Source organism: Dioscorea cayenensis, chromosome 5, assembly GCF_009730915.1.
Source record: "Dioscorea cayenensis subsp. rotundata cultivar TDr96_F1 chromosome 5, TDr96_F1_v2_PseudoChromosome.rev07_lg8_w22 25.fasta, whole genome shotgun sequence".
In the NCBI taxonomy this organism is placed as follows: domain Eukaryota; kingdom Viridiplantae; phylum Streptophyta; class Magnoliopsida; order Dioscoreales; family Dioscoreaceae; genus Dioscorea; species Dioscorea cayenensis.
In genome coordinates, this window is record NC_052475.1 from 24733223 (window position 1) to 24753930 (window position 20708).

At 35.6% G+C, this 20708-nt stretch overlaps 2 protein-coding genes and 1 long non-coding RNA gene across 3 annotated transcripts; 1 reads left to right on the forward strand and 2 right to left on the reverse strand.

Annotated features, from left to right (window-relative positions):
* Positions 1–900: 900 nt before the first annotated feature.
* On the reverse strand, positions 901–1410 carry LOC120260589. Its single transcript, XR_005536439.1, has 3 exons — positions 1308–1410; positions 1084–1182; positions 901–924 (listed from the first exon to the last, which is right to left on the reverse strand). It is a non-coding gene; the product is annotated as an uncharacterized LOC120260589 (long non-coding RNA).
* A 5-nt stretch (positions 1411–1415) lies between these two features.
* LOC120260161 lies at positions 1416–4088 on the reverse strand. Its single transcript, XM_039267603.1, has 7 exons — positions 3989–4088; positions 3830–3915; positions 3595–3726; positions 2665–2843; positions 1743–2058; positions 1538–1672; positions 1416–1442 (listed from the first exon to the last, which is right to left on the reverse strand). The coding sequence occupies exons 1-7, from the start codon at positions 4086–4088 to the stop codon at positions 1416–1418; spliced, it is 975 nt and encodes a 324-aa protein (XP_039123537.1).
* A 10865-nt stretch (positions 4089–14953) lies between these two features.
* Positions 14954–20581, forward strand: LOC120261315 (mitogen-activated protein kinase 9-like). Its single transcript, XM_039269168.1, has 11 exons — positions 14954–15308; positions 16307–16715; positions 16802–16929; positions 17113–17172; positions 17776–17925; positions 18456–18611; positions 18731–18868; positions 18972–19045; positions 19329–19430; positions 19615–19840; positions 20253–20581. Exons 1-11 carry the CDS (start codon positions 15084–15086, stop codon positions 20286–20288), a joined length of 1704 nt encoding a protein of 567 aa, XP_039125102.1. The 5' UTR covers positions 14954–15083; the 3' UTR covers positions 20289–20581.
* Positions 20582–20708: the final 127 nt, after the last annotated feature.

Below are 20708 nucleotides of genomic sequence, written 5' to 3' on the forward strand. Positions count from 1 at the left end.
AATGCCATTCATCAAACAATACAAACACTTACATTGAAGCAAACTGGATTAAATATATAAAAATAACAATATGCCTTTTACAACTGGTTTAAGAATAATAATATGCCTTTTGGACAATGCATGGGCAATGGGGCTATGCTATCTAGCAACAGTTTCTACTTTAATATGCATTGTGCAACCATAATAATAATCTATGATCAGAAACAAAAAAGATGGAAATAGAGAGAGCAAGCACATACCAGGGGTGAGTAAATGCGAAACCCTATTACCAACTTCAAGCTCTACATTATCACATATCTTTGAGCTGAAAAATAACATTCTTCTTCAACATCCCAACATCAGCGGCAAGTTGGAGACTCTTGTCCCCTTCAGAATTCTAAAAATAAAATATACAATGTGATATAGAACCTCAAGAAATAAAAGACATTTAGAATATGATTTACAAAAATTAAAAAGTATCATCAAACAACAAAAATACAAAAAGCTTGAGGAGGCACTAATTGAAGCTTGGCAATGTTAAGTTTTAGAAAATATAGTGTTTGTTTATAGCCCAAACTGAATGCCTGAAAGCGAAATAAATAGCATCCTTTAACAATTTCATAAGATAGACCAAATGTTGCAGTACTTTTCATCTAATTGCATGAGATTAAGTTTGAAGGGTATGTTACTATAATCACATAAAATGATAAAGAATATCTCATGGATATTGGCTTGTAAAAATCTACAATCAGTGATATATGTTTAACATTTTTTAAGCTTAGCCGAACGAATAAACAAAATAAAAAGAACACCAACTAGAGTAATACTCTAAGTTACTTCAGAGTTCAGACCTCAATGTCTCTCCCAACGAGCACCAACAAACTGTCAGCTTTGCCTCCAAAAACTCTCGCACAAAAATTTGCACATCCATAAACTTGGATTCATCTGGAGACAAGGTATGCACATACATCTATAGAGGCTTGCATTGATGATTGACCACAATGCTAGGTCCATGAGTCTATCACATACAATGGTGAAAAACTGATTTATACCTCTTTTTACATGCTAATTTCTAAAAAGCACAGGAAGAAGAAAACTACTCACAGCGAGGAACTCCATTCTGCTTGCATTCGCTTAAAGAACTCCATACTTATTTCTTTTTCAGTCTGCATCACTTGTTGCAATCTCTGATGAAATTCAACTCTGCACAATAATGTAGAAGAATCACCAAAACAATAAAAAAGAAGGATGAAAGCATGCATAATATTCAGAATCCACATAAAACAAAAATAAACTTTACCATATTTAGAGCAGGCCCACGCACTTACCTAGGCTGTCTGCAGGAACATTCAACTACGGGCTCATCTGATGCAGCTGTACTGAAAGCTTCTTGAAATAAATCAGCCATTGTCTGTCCTTTAACAAGATGACTTGTATCACGTAATGTCATCGTTATAGTTGTCCTGATAGAATGGAATAGTAGATTTCAGGGGTTCAGCCAAAGGCTACAACACACACACAAAAAGATAACAATGCTCTGTCTTCTTCAGAGAAGTACCTCATCCTCACTAGACATTCTGTCATCAACAAATTCGGAGTCTTCATCATCAAGTATCCTAGGACCTAACGTGTATGTGGTTTTCTTCCCAGCAATGTAGTTCCTCCTTCCCTTTGGCCTATCATGTTGCAGAGACTGCAAAGCCAAGCATAATATCAGATCATTTGCAAATTTTGGTCAAACTGAGAGGGAAAAGAAAGCATACCAGGTTAGAAGCCCCCAGAAAATGATTGTTATTTTCTTGTAAACCTTCCAACAGCTCAGCCATTGAAGGTGTTGCAATGGGCTTGTGAGAGACAAATTTGTCAAGCAGCTGAGTTTTTTCTTCTTGTAGATCTCCCAATAGCTCAGACATTGAATTTTCATTGGTTTCATGAAGATTTATAAAGTCTGCATAATTTTTAATTCCTTCAGGAGGCAATTTTTCATTTTCAACTTTCAAACCATGAGAAGATGGCATGCCCCCCATATGTGTGTATGAAGAATGAATAGAAAACTTTGGCTTGGCTCTGCCCTGCCGTCTACGAAAGATATAAGTACTTGAATGAATAAAGTGAGGGTTTGCAAAATTAATATGAAAATTTAGCATGATTTGTAGACACAGGGATACATCAAAAACTTCATCCCCCTTGTGGCACAAGAGGCGTCATCCTGAAGAAATAGTATACTTGATGTGATTACAAAAATTATCAACACTTCTTCACAATGGTCGCTAAGTCACATTCTCACAGAGGGTATACTTTTAAATTTGTTACTTAGTCAAATTGCATGAATTCTCACAATCTTGTTTTTTCTATCAATCAATGCAATCAAGGCACTCCTGTAATTGACGGATATGCAACAACCATCACTAAAGCTCAGATCCCTCAATGTGCGTTCACTACAGTTTGCTAAGTTCATAATTCAGAAGACTGGACATGTTCTGCTCTGCAATAATAAAGTACTGTAGAGTTGATAGATGATGAATTTCAGTTTTTTTACCTGAACTTGACAGGCAAAGACAACATGAACTCACAAATATGAAATATCACTAATGCAGAGCCCATTGATTGCATATGCAACACTCCTTGGTGTATGAAATTATAAATACTATAATAAATTCCAGAATGAAAAAATTGTTTTGGCACCTCTGAAGAGATGAGTTGGGAGTCTTCTCATTTAAATAAACAAATTCATTGGCTTCTTCAGAAACAGCAGACCACTTGCGCACTACCTCTTGTCTCTTTCTTTCTGCCTCATGATCATTATTTCTCTTGCCTTTGGTGACCCCGGATGTGTGCAAAAAATTTGAAAGCACATTATTGTCCTATTTTAACAAAGAACAGTAAACTTGCCTATGTTGAGCATTCGCTTAAAACTTGAATTAATTTATATAAATGAAAAATGAAAGGATTATAATAATTTATAAAGGTGAAACTATTCATCTCAGAGAATTAATGCACAATTAAATACGGTTTGGCTGCATTATTTTTCTAGTAAAGTTAAGTATGATACATTTATCTAGCTTCTGATGTATCAGCAGTAATCCTATTTTCTCAAAATAGTAATAATGACAATATAATTATAACAGAATGTAATCAAGAATCACAGTGCCATAGTATTTATAACCCAACCGCATTGGCCTCACAGCCAAAAGATTTAAGAGTCCCAAGTTCAAGTTCCCTTAGACATAGTGATGATAACAGGTCCTCGGTTATGGGTGCAAACTTGCAACCCAAACCATGTGTCTCTAAGTGAAGCGCACGGGTTAAAAGATTAAATTTCCGGCCCATGTGCATGCCCCTAACTGTGTATATGCTTGTCACATTTGTCAAAAAGATTAAAATTCACAGTAACATTATCAGAACTTGAACAATCACCAGATTCGTGATGAAGCTCTCACCTTTATAATAATTTATTCAAGTAAAATTATTCATATCAACTATTCTATACACAGTTAAATGCAGGTTTTATTGATCCCATTGTAACAAAAATTAAGTTTCATAGACATAACTAGCTTCTAATTCAATGGTTAATCCAATTTTCTCAAGTAGACTGTAAGCAAGAATCACAATAACCTCGTCAGAGATTGACTCATCACCAGAGTCATGATCAAGATCTTCCATCAACAAAGATTTGCGATGATCGCAGCTATCATTCTCAAGCTCACGCCTTGCATTCTCATTCTCAGCCAACGAAATCTCTTGCTTCTAAACAAATTACAAAATCCACTAACATCAGCTCATTTCAGTGGCAATAGATTAAAACCTACAGCTCTGAGAGACGTATGGGAAGCCATTGGCGAATGTATACCTTCTTAGTATGATTAGAATAAAGAGATCGGAGGCTCTCCAAAGAATCATCACCATAAGTGATCTCGTCCAACTCCTCGTCGTCATCTGAGAAACAAGAACGACCATTGAGGAATCCACCACCAAAGCGAAAGAATTGAAGGAGAATTGAAGAGATTACCGGAGAGATTTCGATCTGGAACTCGATTCGTCCGAGAAGATGGAAGGGATTTCGAATGAGGGTTTCGCGCGCCCCCCGGCGAGGCACTTTGCCGCCACATTTGGGAATAATTCGAGTGAGCTAAGAATTTTGTGCTTCTTGATGAGCGGCCTGGATCGCACGTATTATCTATGTGCGGTCCAGATTCATCTAAAAATCAATGAATATGTAGTATTTATATTAGTGTTGTTTTTCTCAGTACTAATATACTCTTATATTCCAAAAATTGATTAAAAAAAAACCCCCAAAAGGGTCATACCCCAATCAAACAGAATTGGACGAGGGGGAAAAACATGAATGTGAAATATCTTGAATTCGATCTTTATTGGTACTCATTTCGTTGTTAAATATATGTTGTTTAAGTATGTTATATAATAATTAAAAATAGCATTAAATTATCTAAATTTTAGCATAAAAAACTATTAAATTATTAAATTATTTTTTTTTGAAACCATATATTTTTTGTGACTATAAATATTATTTTCTTCATTTATATAACTTATAAAATTAAAAATTGGTAAAATTAAAACATAATAATAATAAATATTGTCTTGATATTGTAAAGTGACAACTATTTTGGAATACATTTTTTTTTAAAAAACAACATGTATTTAAGAACGGAGGGAGTATAAATAACGAGTCCTTAGTTGTTAGTGCGGACTTATTACATAAACTCCTAGGTGAAAATATGTGGCTTTAATGATCAATTTCAGTGTGTATGCATGCCCTTCATATATATATATATATATATCACATGCTGATTTTATAAAAAAAAATTACATCATTCATTCTTGGGTTAAATTTTTTTATAAATCACTCAAGTTTGACCAAATTTCATTTGCTCACCAATGTTTGGTTTGTTTCTAAATGCTCACTCAAGTTTTTAATCTTTTCACCGACGGGTCACCCGATTGATTAATGTTTTAATCAGCTGACGTGGAGGCTTGATTAACATTTTAATTACTCAAGTGGTTGAACACGTGACATTATGTTGCCACATCATCGGGATGTTGCCACTTCACCGCCCTCTTCATTACAATGACAAACATTTGTCTGGGCTTCTTCATCATCATCGTTTCCACCGCCCGATCGAGCAGCACAATGAGGAAGTGGCTAGCGGCTGTCTGGAGAGTGAAAGAAAATCAACATTGAAGACGAAGAGGAGTTGTAGCATTAAGAATGTCGGTGAGTTGGGAAATTCGACGAGAGGGTGAAGAAGCTCCGGAATACTGTAAGTGGGTTTAATATCGGTGAAACCCTATCCTTTGAACTCTTCCTAAGGTGCAGTTTTAGCTTGTAGATGTTGTGTTTTAAGTTTAAAAGGTCTAACTGAACTATGCCCCCCCCTTCCCCACACACCCTATTTGGTTAGGGTTTTCTCAATTTCATAGATTTGAGAATATGCAGTTCTGAAGCCAATGTGTTTGTTAATTTTGATGAGGAAAGGAGTTAATTTTGTTTAGGGTTTGTTAATTTTTTTTAGCAAGCCAAAAGTTTGATTAGTAGTTCAATTGCTAGAGAATATGTATTTAAATTATTGGGAAAGACATGTGTTTTAACGTTGGGCTTAATTATGATTAGGCTTACACAATTGCAAAGTTTTCTTCTTTTTAGGTTATTATGAGGTTGTAGTTAAAGTTATGTTTCATTCTTGGTAATTATGGGGTTGGCATGTGGAAATTAGCATCCAAATATGTTTAGAATAAATCTTGTTTTCCATGATCCAAAAATGTGCCTGGATTTTGATGAAATAAATCAAGTCAATTACTCTATGAAAGAATTCACAGCTATGCCATGAGTTGAATCTCACTTTAATAATTTTTTAATGATTTTTCTGTGAAATTTTGAGTTGGATAGATGTTCTGGTTAATGTCTCTGATTTCTTCAATCAGACTTAGTAGTTCAAGCTTTAATCTTGACCCAAATATCATCTTAAGATTGTTGCTTGATTTTTGGTACATGTTAGATATTGACCTTCATGAATTGATGGTTTGAGAATGCTTTCTTTTTGTAGCATAATTTTTTGGGTTTTGAAAATGTTTTAATTTTGGATTTGTTAAATCAAATTTTAGGTGCCAATGCAGAACTATTCACAATACGCATGCATTGTATGGTAGATGATATAGAAGCATTTGTTGGGTATGTAGACTACGTATGTGCAGATCAAATATCAAGGCTCGAATTGCTTAGTATGGCCAGAGAATTAAAGTTGGAGGTTGAAAGGTGCAAAATATGGTACTTGGATGCCCACAGCGCAAGCAAAAGCCTAAAAGAGATTTCATCTGATCTAGATGCACTGACAATGGCCAATAATGTGGACTCGAGTAGGGAGATTTGTGTGTGCATCAAGAATACCAAAATTAGTGTGGTTCATCAAGGTGCTACAGGTGGCAACGCTTATCAGCAGAATACCACCCATGCAGTTGAGATAGAAGACTCACAGGAAGATTCAGAAGTTCCTGAAGAAGATGATCTGGAGGGCATCCTCATCCTGGGTAACAGTAAGGAAAAAAATATGGAAGAAGAAGTTCATATTCATGACTCAGAATATAGTTATGGTGGGGGCTCAGAAGATGATTGCAGAGATGATGGCCATAATTCACATGACAGTGCAATAGTAGAAGGAGAAGCCCCACAGGTTGACTTTGATGATGAACTCTTCTCTGATCATGGGGATTCTAGTGAGTTATATTCTTGTTCATCAACAGACTCAGAAGAATTAATGCCTTGTAGAACAAAATACTCAGAGTTTAATGAAGAAATTAATATGGGTGATCCTCAATTTAAGATAGGCATGAAGTTTAGGGATTTTAAACAATTCAAGGATGCCGTGAAAAACTATGGCATTAAGAACAGATTTGTGATGAACTTTAGGCCAAATGATAGCAGAAGATGCAAAGCAACATGCGCAAGAGGGTGTCCTTTTTACTTGTGGGCTTCACTCATGGAGAGAGGTTCCACTACAGTGCAAATTAAATCAGGGTTGATGAAGCATGAATGTGCAAAGGAACATAAGAATAGGCATGTGAGTGCTCCATGGATAGCAAGGAAATACAGGGAACAGTTCATTGCAGATCCTGCTTGGAAGCTAAGTGGAATAATACAAGCTGTTAGGTTAAATCAGTCAGTTGAAATCAGTAGGCTAACAGCATTCCGGGAAAAATCCATTGCTTTGAGGTTAGTTTTTCTAATTATTGTTATATATTGGTGCAAATCATGTTTTTGATTCTTTAATGGTTATGGTCTATTTTTTTGTAAATCCGGGGAAATAGATGGGGATGAAGAAACACGGATGCAAAGTCCAGTATGACTATAGGCTAGAGTTGATGAAAACTCACCCTGGATCAACTATCAAATTCCGATGTGATCAAGGAGTTTTTGAAGCCATGTATGTGTGCCTTGCACCATCGCGGCTTGGTTTTTTTAGTCGGATGTAGAAGGATCATCTCTGTTGATGGGTGTTTTCTTAAAAGGATTGTATGGAGGCCAGCTCCTTTTCAACTGTAGGTGTGGATGCAAACAACTGTAGTTACCCACTAGCTTGGGCTGTTGTTAACAAAGAGAACAAGATGAACTGGATATGGTTCCTGCAGTTGTTGAGTGAAGATCGCAGTATTGGAAATAGCCATGGTTGGGCCTTTGTCAGTGATAGGCAGAAGGTATGGTTGTAATTATTTTGATTGATGCCATGCTTTTAGTTTCAATTTGTTTTTGCATGTGATGGGTTGCCATAGTTTTTGTATGTTCTGACTGCATTTTGATGTGCAAATTAATTCATGTTTTGCTTTTGATGTTAAATATTCCGGAACAGGTTTTAGTATGATGTATTAATTATTTTTGATGTTCTGCCTATTCTCTATCTAATTATATTTTGATGTGCAAATTAATTCATGTTCTGCTTTTGATGTTAAATATTCTGGAATAGGTTTTAACATGATGTATTAATTATTTTTGATGTTCTGCCTATGCTCTGTCTAATTATATTTTATTGTGCAAATTAATTCATGTGCTGCTTTTGATGTTAAATATTCTGCAACAAGTTTTAGTTTGATGTATTCATTATTTCTGATGTTCTGCCAATGTTCTGTCCTTATATTTGTGATGTAATCATTTTTTTTATGTTTTGTCTATTTTGTGGGGTCTTGGGTGATGGTGTGCCAATTAATTAACATACTTTAGGGTTTAATCAATGCAATAGATGAGTTATTCCCTAATAGTGAACATAGGTTTTGTGTGAGACACATTCACACTAATTTCAGGAAGAAATTTAGGGAGAAGGCACTAAATGACCAGATGTACCTTTGTGCCAAAGCAACCTACCAATCTGCATTTGATAGGGCAATGAACACCCTCAAAGGAATGTCTATAGGGGCTTATGAATATATGAAGAACATAGCTCCTCAGCATTGGTCTAGAGCATATTTCCAAACACAGTTCAAATGTGATATTCTATTGAATAACCTATGTGAAGGGTTCAACAGCCATATACTTGAGGCCAGGACAAAGGGTATAGTGTCTATGAATGAAATCATTAGGACCCAATTGATGACAAGGATACAAAAAAGGAGGGATGCCATGAAGTATTGCACAACCCACCATTGCTCAAGGATCATTAAAAAATTGGAGATGTACAAGGAAATGAGTAAATTTTACACACCAACCTGGTCAGGGGGGGCTAAATACCAGGTTGTAGGCCCTGATGGTCAATTTGTGGTAGACAAGGATGATGAGAGTTGTTCATGTAGGGTTTGGCAATTAACAGGACTGCCATGTAGTCATGCAGTGTCAGTTATATATCACAACAATGGTAGACCTGAAACCTACATACATCCATGCTATAGTGTGAGCACATACCTAGCAACATATGGGCACACCTTAAACCCAACCCATGGCAGAGATTCATGGTCCAAGAGTGACCAAGGACCCATGATACCACCTTTGGCAGTTAACAAGAAGAAGGGTAGGAGGACATTGTTGAGGAGGAAAGAATTTGGTGAGGAAGTCCAAGGCTTCACAAACGGGAAGGTGAGCAAAAAAGGTGCTAAGGTTAGATGTGGCTTGTGTGGTGCCACAGGTCACAACAAGAGACTTCATGCTAATCAGGTGATCTTACCAACTAAATTCATCCAAGTATCTTTATTCAATTAAATTCATGTACATGGCTTATATAAGAATTCAAAACTGCAGTCAAACATGGAAACTGGGATTGGGAGTGGAGATGGATCAGGCACAGTACAACTACAAACTAACTACGTGGTACATTTGATTAATTTAATTTATATTTGGATTGTACTTGTGTTCTAATTTTTATTTACTCTATTGCAGGTTACAAATGAAATAGCAAATTCTCATGATGGATCTCATGAACCCTTGTCACAGGTGAGGGAATTTTAATAGAAGTGCTTGTAGTTAAACTTGTTTCAACATCCATATATTCTAGTAGGTAATATAAAATAGTTTCACTGACCCCAAGTTTTGTTGTAGGTGATTTCCAATCCTGTAGGTGACAATTGGGACAAGGGGAAAAAATTGGATACCAAGGGAGGTAAAGGAGCAACCAGAGCAAAGTCAAGGGCCCAGGTGAAGGTCAAAGATACTGATAAGAACACCAATGATGGAGGGGCTACAAAAAAACAGAGAGTTTGGCTTCCATGAAGCTGCCTAAAAGAACAACTTTCCATTAACAATTTTTTTTTTTTTGGTGGCTGGATAATTCAAATAGCCATGTTTTTGTACCCCATACTGCACTTTTTTTTAATTTGCATCAGCAGTCTAAGTTTTTGTACTACTGGTTTATACTCAGATTACCATGTATGATGTGTCAATGCCAGGTTTTGTACACAACCCAATGACATATTCTCTCTTTCAAATTTCAATTTGTGAAGTGAATACTTTGTTGTGAATCCCTTGTAAATATCAGTTTCTTGTGAATGCTTTGTTGTGAATATTGTGCAGAAATGATTTCTCTTGGATACTTTGTTGTGTTTCAATTTCATGGTTTGTATTCAGGATACTTTGTAGTGAACACAAATAAGTTTCAATATGTGAATGCCTTGTTGTGAATACTTTGTAAAGAATACTGCACATTATTTGATCGGTAAATGCCTTGTTGTGAATTTAATTATTCAGTTCATGTTCTCAATTGAACTATATTCCCAGTTGATGTTTAGAAACCTCATCTCCTTCATGTTTGATTAGCTCTTTTCCTGCAGAAAATTTGGTTGTATATAATTTTTTTTTGCAAATTAAGAGGAAATTAATCTTACACTTGTCATATATAATCTGAATAATTAAATTGTGCTCAGTCTAATTAGATTGTGAACTTCTTTAAGAATTAATTCTTCAATGATTTGCACAGCTCTTCTGTATAAACATAGTACTCAAGTTCAACTGGTTACAATGAGTGACTTCACAATAAATTCGACTGGTTACAATGATTGGCCCTAACTAGTTGTCAGATTTAAAAGTAACAAAAAAATTGCAGAGCTTCCATGGATGAATGAAACCAATGAATACTGTGAATTCACAATGAGTGGCCCCAATGGGTTACAATGGTTACAATGAATTCATCCAAAGCTTCCATGGATGAATGAAACCAATGAGTTCAAAAAGGAAAAAAAAAAAAATCTAATTTTCAGCAGCACTAGGTCGTCAAACATCCTCTATCCTCCATCAAAGCTCACCTAATATGATTGGGAGGTTCTCAGATATTCTTACGAAGTTGGACGAAGATTATTTGCTTCGTCATGATGAACACCGGAAATCCCCAGACCCTCCACCAATCTCACTGTAGACAGAGGATCAGATGAAGAAGGCGGTGAAGTGGCAACATAATGTGACGTGTCTGTCCACTTGGCAAAGTTGATGCCGCCGATGTGCTGAGTAGGATCTCACGACCTCCACGTCAGCTGATTAAAACATTAATCAATCGGGTGACCCGCCGGTGAAAAGATTAAAAATTTGAGTGAGCATTTAGAAACAAACCAAACATTGGTGAGCAAAATGAAATTTGGTCAAACTTGAGTGATTTATAAAAAAATTTAACCTTCATTCTTGCGGGGGAGAATAAGTTTTATTAGTTAAATAGATCTACTTATTGTAATAAATTCCTCAAAAAAAAAAAAAATGCTTGTACTATTGTGCATGTGCTTAATAATATTTTGTTAAAAAAAAATCACTTTTTATTCACCATGAACATGTGAAAAAAAAGAAACTCACTGCAACCGCAACAACCACTATTTGGTGCAATGGAATGTTATGAGAATGGTGAATCGCAAACCCTGGATCAAATCTCCGAGTTAATAGTACTACTTGTACTGCATGGAAAACCGGCCCGGCCCGAAACCAACCCAGAACAAACCCTCCAGTTCAGTGACCCGGCGGACCGGTTCAATGACCCGTAACCGGCCCGCACTGTAGACGGGCCGGTTACGGGTTGGGATTTTGACCAGGCGGGTTGACCCGCCAGTTCGGAACCGGGTTGGACCCGACGGGCCGGGCCGGGCCTAACCGGGTTGTGTTTTTTTAATATTATTGTTAATTATTATTATTATTTTTTAATTAAGTGCAACATGGGTTTATTGTTATTATTTTTTAGTAAATGCATGTTGGTTATGGGATTTGAACCCATGACCTTTAAACTTGGACAACAACAACAAACCACTTGAGCTACAATTTACTTTTGACATTTATTAGAAAATTATATATAGATAGATGTAGGATATGGATCAAAATATTTTACATATATATTTAATTTATAAAAAATTAAAAGACCATATAATAAATTAAAAAACTATATAAATCAATCTGTAAAATATCAAAGTATCAAACAATAAATTTTCATAAATATTTTTCTTTAAAAATAATTATTTTCTCAATCGCCTTTTGGCTCATAAGCACTAAGTCCCTACACATGCACACTCTTAAATTCTCTTAAATAGGTGCACTCTTATCTGTCACATATATATTAGATTATTTAGTTTCAATTTATAAAATAAAAAATAAAATTACAAAAAAATGTTTTAAAATTATGTATATTAATTTATAAAAAATATATTAGTAAAAAAGAAATATCTTTGAATAATGGTTAACATCATGAGCACACATGACTCAACAGTCATTGAGTCCGACCAAGACCTAAATAGTACCGATTAAGTAAGTGGGTGACCGATAACACTGCGAATGTAACCACGTGGGTTTTTGATTCCTCTAACACCCGGGAGGATACGCTGACAACTCGATTCTAGCATGTAAACCAATTAAGTTCCAGCTCATTTATTTTTTTAAATTTAGTTTAATTTAAAATTTTAGTGAAATTTAGTGTAATACGTGGGACATTTCTTATTTTTTGGAAACTTGTGGTCTTCATGTTTGGGGTCTTAATTGATTCATTTTTTTTTAGAAATTTTTTTGAATTTTTTCCTGAATTTTCACAAATTTTATGTATTTTTTTAGAATTTTTTATGAATTTTCTGTATTTTTTTGAATTTTTTAAAAAATTTTTTAAGTGGGCCAACCGAGCCGGTCCGTCGGGCCCAACCCACTGAGTTGGCCCGCCCTGCGGGCAACTTGAAGCCGGGCCGGTTCCGGGGCCCGGCTTTCGGGGTCTCGACCCGCCGGGTCCGACGGGCCAACCCCCGCCCTGCGGGTTCTACGCCCAGCAGGGGTCCGGGTCCGGTGGGCGGTGAACTGCACCCGACGGGTCGGGCCCTGCTGGGCCCGGGCTAACCGCCCGCGCCCACCCTCAGGGATTATACGTCGAAGAATTTATTAACTCTATTCTGGTTCTCGAAATATTTTCATCGCGCATACTGGTAAGATTTTTAATCGCCTCACGTGACATCCGATCGAGCTTAATAAATTCTATACATGATCGCTAAACTCATCGTAATCTGCAGATCACCATACTACTTGTCCCTTGACACCTCTTTGTGGGATGGCACTTGTCGTAAAAAATATATATAAAGAAAAGAACCACCACTTCTTAATGATGATATATATATATATATATAAGTCCCTTGGTTGTAATTCAACCAACTGTATTTTTAATAAATTAATTTAATTAATTATTTTTTTCTCTCAATTGGGTAAAATTTCAACGACTACCAAATCTCTCACCTCTCACACAAACAACCTTATAAGATCATAAACATACGGATAAATAAAAGGGAATTGGGCAAGGGATGAAGAAAGATGAAAACAATGGAGAAACACAATGGATGAGGGGAGAGGGGTCTATTGACCCTGCCTCATAACAGATGCAGGGGCCCTCTGCCCTTGAATTCAACAATGTTTCTCAATCGGTATCTCAAAACACTTTCAACTTTATGGTGAAAGAATTTACACAAACACTTTCACTTTCAAATATGTTAATTTTTCTATTCATAAACATTATCTCTATTTTGTTAATTTTTTAAATACCAAAAAAATTATAAAACAGGCAGACCAAAAGGAAGGTGTCCCATGTTCCTCCCTTGCTTCCCAACTTGAAGAGCAGAAAGATAATGAACTGTAACATCACTGGAATGTGATGTTCAACTAATCCTATTCAAGACCACATTGTACATTGTCTGAAATGTTACAGATAGTCTTTTCTTCAATAATATTCTTCAATCCATTTCTGTACTATCCTCATATATTTCAACTTTGTAGTTTGTACTACCTGCAAATAAATCATTCAAAGCAGCCACCCACTGTTGAAAACTTCACATTTCTGTATTTTTTTTTTTAAACCAGGTATCTTCTTCTCATAAAGTGTAACGTCATAAGAGTGGAAGAGGTAAATTGAAAAAATATTTACTAAAAATTTTATTAATAGTAAACCTCCGTAACAGTTATTAAATGATAAGCCACTTAACTTCTATTAGAAAAATTTCAATCAATACCCAAAATTTTTAATATGCATAAATTTATCTGATTTATTATGAAACAAATCACGCCACATAAACAAGTCTTGCATCTTTTTCGCAAAATGAATGAATTTATTCGGTCCTTCTCAATCAATTCAACAAATTGTTTTTTAGTGGATATGATTGGCATGCATAGCCAATATTTTATATAACACATGCTGTTTTTTTTTTGGATAAATTAGGATACATGTTGTTGCTTGCAAGACTTGTTATATTGGCAACCAAAGATGGTGATATTTTATTTTTACATTTCATCAATTCCAATAAATACTTTGGGACAGTGTCGCAAGGTATCCAATTGAAATAAATACATAAATAAATATGTGTTTTAATTATGTAAAGAAAGAGACAATTCCTACATCAAAGAGACAGGAGGATGGCAGTGATATGCATGTTCTTCAAAGTGATAGATTATTGAATTTAATACTTAAGCAATGACTAAGTATTTTTTTTTAATTATTTATGAACCAATTGTTGATTGATTTTGAAAAGAAAAGGCTAGTCTTTTTTTTTACAAATAAAAAATATGAAGATATTTGTGTATGAGTTGTAAGCATGTTTATTATAATTTGCACAATTACAACACCCTTTGATGGGCATGGTCCACTTATTAGTGAACTTTTACTTCATAAAAAATAAAAAAACACACTATGAAAATAGTTTTAAAAAAATATTTATATAATTTTTTCATGCAATTAGGGAGTGTTTATTTTCATTTTATATATTAGAAAAAAAATTAAAACATCCAATTATTTTCTTTCTATTTTATTAATAGAGTAATAAATCTTTTAAAAAATAAATAAAAATTTTCACTAACTATATAATCTTGAACACAGTTATCCTAATAACTATTAGCAGTTACTAAAACACAACCACAATTAAAACACAGTTAGGAAAACAAACAAACTCAATTAAGAAAATATAAATATATATAATCATAATCATAAATAAAAACAACTACAAATTAATATAAATATAAAATTATTAATTAATATTCATATATAAATCTCTAAATATATATCCATTTCCTCATCTGCCTCCAAAGTCTAAGCACAGAGAAAGAGAGAGCGAGAGAGATGGTGGCATGGCGAGCGGAGAGGGAAAGTAGGGAGAGCTAGAGCGGGCAATGCCGCATCTTTCCATGATATATGGGTACCAATTCCTTCGTCGATGGCGTACGCCGCTGGTTCCAACGCCGCTCCACATCCGCATCCACACCCGCACCTTCATCCCTGAGCCGCGCATCTCGTCAAGCAGAGGACGACGAGCAGGACGATCTACGGATCATCGTAGACCCCAATCTGTGCGGGCTTAAGCCCCTCAAGGTCCCCAAGCGGATCGCCTTACCCGTCTCCGCTGATCCTCATAAGAAGGCCTGCCATCTAAGCTTTGATTTTTATGCTCTGTTTTTCGTTTTCTTTGGTGGTTTTCTTTTTTTATTTGATGATTTGGTGATGGATTGATGATCTTTTCGTACTCTGACACCGGCCATAGAAACGTGGCCATTGTTTCCTTTTTGGGGATTCGTTCAAAGAATAGCATTTAATGCGCAACTTCATGTTTGGTTCTAATTTATTTCTGCGTGTTTCTTCGCTTTCTCTTCGGTGAGTTTTTACTGTTTTGATTAGGTTCCAGTGTTGGATGTGGTTCTTTGGCTGGTAACCGTGTTGAAATTATATGTGGCAAGGTGGGATTCATCTTGATTTTGTGTTTTTTAATGGTTTCTTTTTATCTGTCGCTGCCGATCCTTTGTGCAGAGTTTGTGTTTAATTATTTTTTGATCTAGCATATGTTGTTTGGGGTCTTGTTTTCTGTTTTAAATTATTTGTCACTGTTCTTTGCCTTTCTGTCTTTTAACCAGCATGAATTTTGGTTGGTGGCTTTTAGATTTTTTTTTTTATTTTTTTTCTTTTCAAATATGTTGCTTGTTGTGATGTCAAAGCGAGGGAAAACTGATCGATTGGATTCCTATCAATAGGATTTCTAATTTGATTTGGTTTCTGTCCTTATTATATGGCACAGTTTAAATTCAGACGGAATCCACACTAGGAAGTGTTAGAGGATGAAATGAGATTTATTCACTTGAATGTTATGTTTTTTTTTTTTGGTTTGAATCCATTGGTAATTGGCTTTCTCTTATCAAAAAGGTGTTCAATGATGAATTGCAATATCCCAGTTTTAACAGTGTCCGTTTCTCAATATCCCTAGTTAACTGTTTTCATTTTTTCCCCCACTGAAAAAGTTTGTTATTTTGTCTTGTTGCTGGAGATGATGTGCTTTGTGTGATTGGTAATTGTTCAATTTGATAATTGTCACTTCCAGTTTGAAATTGTATTTTGGTACTAAAAATGCTCTTTTTCAAGTTATTCAGAACATGTTTGACAAGGAATTCTTCACGGAATATGGTGAAGCAACCCAATACCAAATACAGGAGGTGGTTGGGAAGGGGAGCTATGGCGTGGTCGGGGCGGCCATTGACACTCACACACGGGAAAAAGTAGCCATTAAGAAGATCAATGATGTCTTTGAGCATGTCTCTGATGCCACACGGATTTTAAGAGAGATCAAGCTGCTTAGGCTTCTCCGCCACCCTGATATTGTGGAAATAAAGCATATAATGCTTCCTCCTTCACGGAGAGAATTTAGGGATATATATGTTGTGTTTGAACTGATGGAATCTGATCTTCACCAAGTAATAAAGGCAAATGATGATCTCACCCCTGAGCATTACCAGTTTTTCTTATACCAGCTACTTCGAGCTCTCAAATATATTCACACAGGTTGAACATATGTCTAGTTGATAATGTGGCTGCATTTTAGATTCTTCATGTCAGTGACTCCAATGGTATGTTTTTTAATGCTGTAGCGAATGTATTTCACCGGGACTTGAAGCCCAAAAACATTCTCGCAAATGCAGACTGCAAGCTGAAAATTTGTGACTTTGGGCTTGCCCGTGCATCATTTAATGATGCACCATCAGCTATATTTTGGACTGTATGTAAATACCCTCCTTTGAACTAAATGCAATCTTTGTTTAGATTATGTAGTTTTAGTGTTAATTATCAGGATATGAATCTGATGTTGGTCAATATTCATAATTTTTGTACCCATAAATTACCAGTGTGATATATTTTCATCTTAGCAACTTTCAAATTGGGTATTTTTTTGTTATTGTAGGATTATGTGGCAACAAGGTGGTATCGCGCGCCTGAGTTATGTGGCTCCTTTTTCTCTAAGGTAGGCTGTCTTAGAGACTGAATTTTTGTGAATGTTCATATTTCTTGTATCAATTTTTCAGGTGTTAATTTTACCACATGGTCTTCAGTGATTTCTTCTATTTGCTTATAATTCTCTTGCAAATCATTTAGTTAATGTTGAATGTGTGATTTGTGGCTCTACTCTTATTTTGTATCTTTGATTGGCATCTGTCTAGATGTGAGAGTGATTTTGGTAGTAGATGATTCTCCACGCTTTGGGATTTCTATTTTGGATCATCTGAATTTGTTTTTCTCATATGTTTAGAGAGACTTTTCTTGAGGTGGATGATAGTCTTGCATCTACCCAACATGTTTAAATATGTGATAATTCTTGGAGGTGAAGTTTTCTTTCACATTTCATCATGTTCCTCTCCTTAGTTTGTGTAATTTTAGTTGGATTCTGATATTCTCATAATTATCCCCAACTTCAAAATAATTTGGTAGAATAATGCTTCCATATCAAAAGCTAGGAATCAGTAGCAAGGACTCTGTGGGTAGAATCTGATGTTGTAATGTTATACTACTCTAAATAAATGGTAGCAATGTTCACCAATATTGCATTCTAAGACTTTCTGTTTTGCAGTATACACCTGCAATTGATATCTGGAGCATTGGATGCATTTTTGCTGAAATGCTAACTGGAAAACCATTGTTTCCTGGCAAAAATGTGGTGCATCAGTTGGATCTCATGACTGATCTTCTTGGCACTCCTTCTGCTGAATCTTTAGCAAGGGTTGGCTTACTCTGCCCTTTCTTTCATTTGTATTTATTGTCTATATATATGTGTAACTCTGTATCCAGCATAAACAAACTATGCTTTATTAAATGTAAGATTGTTCTAGGATGATATGCATGATGTTTTCCTCACATATCCTCTCTGAGACTGTTGTTTTTGTCCATTTGCATTTGAAATTTATCTCTTGTGATTTAAAATATATATTCTTGCATGATTTTCATAGCTGAGAGAGATGGCCTAAGTTTGATTTTTTGATAAACTAGACTTTTCAACTTGTGCATGAAGGCAGGTTAGTGCTAGCTGAAGGATGATTTTGAATCTGTGTGCAACACTTGTGTTAATGTATAGTTCACTAATTTCTAAGTAGGAATTTGGGGATCTTGTTATGCTTTTTTAAGATGTATCCCAAGATTGCTATATTGACATGTTTGACTTTGTACTTTTTCAGTTCTTTCTAGCAATTTCTGTATGAATTTGCTATGAAATCTGTTGTAGACGTGGTTCTTACCTATAAGCATTATCTGCAGATTCGAAATGACAAAGCTAGAAGGTATTTAAGTAACATGAGGAAGAAGCCCCCAGTTCCTTTCTCACAAAAGTTCCCTAACGTAGATCCTTTGGCTCTTCGTTTACTTGAACGGCTACTTGCTTTTGATCCCAAAGATCGACCTTCTGCTGAAGAGGTAAAGATTTGGTGATGGACGCTTATCTCTCAACATGAATTTAAGATAAAATTTATCTTCAGAAGGCCGATTTATGTCTCCTCAAATGCTTCTGATATCATTGTGTCTTCTGCTTTCAGGCACTAGCTGATCCGTACTTCCGAGGTTTGGCCAATGTGGAGCGTGAACCATCCACGCAGCCCATCTCAAAACTTGAGTTTGAGTTTGAAAGGAGGAAATTGACAAAAGATGATGTCCGGGAATTAATCTACAGAGAGGTAGTTGTTGGATTCACATATTAACATCTCTCGACTAATATCAATTTCGCACCTAGCAACTGCAAATTTCTTGTATAATGTATTTCCTTTTAAAAGTAAACAGATTCTGGAGTACCATCCGCAGATGCTGCAAGAATATCTTCGAGGTGCAGATCAAACTAGCTTCATGTACCCAAGGTCCATTCCTCTATCAGAACAAATTCCCTATAGCAAAATTACATGCATTTTATTGTGTGAAAAAGGTTCTATCACAAAGATGTCAAGCATTCTGTGTATTATCCTAGAGCCAAATATTTCTGCACCAAGTTTGAACCATAAAATCACTGTCAACCAAGTTGTTTTGCTGCAAAGTTTTGAGTGTTGCCCCTTTGAGTTTAAACACTAAATCTCCAGTTGAGTGAATAAAGAACCAAAGTTCTTTAGTTGAATATTGGTAACTAAATTAAGTCTTCAATTACAGTGGAGTTGATCGCTTTAGGAGACAATTTGCACATCTTGAAGAGCACTACAGTAAGGGTGAAAGAAGCACTCCATTACAGCGACAGCATGCCTCCTTACCCAGGTAATTTACTGATCTTAGATATAAATCCCAGTTTCTTGACTACTTGTTCATAATTGTCTCCAACCAATTTGATGGTCGCCAAGTCCGCACAAATCTTTTTATGGTCAAAGAACATCTCAACTTCATCAAGCACTGATATGCAGTTAAATCATTAAATTTAATGCTTGTGTTGTTGGTTTTCTAGGGAGAGACCCAAAGACAATGATTTCGAAAAGGAAGCAGCATCAGCTTTGGTTGCTCGTGTTGCACTTGAGAGCCCACCTGGGTCACAACAAGGTGAGGTGTCAGAAAATGCGAAGCTAATAGAGAATGGCCCAAACAAGCCAAATTACAGTGCTCGTAGCTTACTTAAGAGCGCTAGCATCAGTGCCTCGCAGTGTGTGGTCGTTAAACCAAAAAAAGAATCTGAAGTAAGTGCACAATGAACTACCTTCTTCCTCCTTCCTTTTATGAATTTCTTAAACCTGGGAGTAGGAGTTCCTAAAATACGCAGTGATTGACTGAATGCCATTTATTGCTCTCTTTTTTAAGGCATGTCTCGATCGAGTATGATCCTTATTCTAGTGCCACAGAGTACAAATAGTGTCCCATGAAGTTCATTTCTTAATGTATTATTTTATTCGTACCGTCAACATCCAGGTTACAATCAGTATGAAATTTCTCATAGTAGATTTACTGCATTTGTGTCGATGACAATGAACTCTGCGTATCATGCTTCGTGTATCATATTCCTTGATCTTAATGAAAATTTCAGTGCTCATCTCTTTCAACTCGGCTTTGAACGATGCTTAAGACAAATTTTGGCATGGTCATCTGTTACAGGAAACAATTTCCGAGAACGCAGATGAAGGTGGCTGATGCTATTTTACAATATAGGGAGCTCCATCTTACTACAGATGCAACCGATAAAAAACTGAAATTTTCTCATCCAGTTTGGGAGCAAGCCACATTGAAATTTCAGTGCAAGTGTTTTAGTGAGAAAGCTTCTAAGGGAATGCAGTAGCCCTCTAATGGGTTGTTCTTCTGTGTTTGCATGAATAGTTATTTCACTGCAATCTTTTGCTTATGATTTCCTTTTGTTTTTGTCTAGTTTTTGGGAGAAAAAGACTGTTGACAAACAATATGGAATTTTATCACTCTTACTTAATATTTGTCTCAGTGTTTTTCATCCAATTCTACATTTTTTTTTTCATTTGTGTATATATATAAATAATTTTTTAAAAATTATTTTAATAAATATAAACAAATCATATGACAGAATCTTATCACAGAAATTCG

What these genes read in the sequence shown, in the direction of transcription:
- LOC120260161 (XM_039267603.1), bottom strand. Translation starts at nt 4,088, where the DNA reads ATGTGGCGGCAAAGTGCCTCGCCGGGGGGCGCGCGAAACCCTCATTCG. An exon ending in CCCAACTCATCTCTTCAGAG is followed by an intron (nt 2,059 to 2,664) that starts GTGCCAAAACAA and finishes TATCTTTCGTAG; the next exon opens with ACGGCAGGGCAGAGCCAAGC. An exon ending in GAATGTCTAGTGAGGATGAG is followed by an intron (nt 1,443 to 1,537) that starts GTACTTCTCTGA and finishes CCATTCTATCAG; the next exon opens with GACAACTATAACGATGACAT.
- LOC120261315 (XM_039269168.1), top strand. Translation starts at nt 15,084, where the DNA reads ATGGGTACCAATTCCTTCGTCGATGGCGTACGCCGCTGGTTCCAACGC. An exon ending in CATCAGCTATATTTTGGACT is followed by an intron (nt 16,930 to 17,112) that starts GTATGTAAATAC and finishes TTGTTATTGTAG; the next exon opens with GATTATGTGGCAACAAGGTG. An exon ending in GGGAATTAATCTACAGAGAG is followed by an intron (nt 18,869 to 18,971) that starts GTAGTTGTTGGA and finishes AAAAGTAAACAG; the next exon opens with ATTCTGGAGTACCATCCGCA.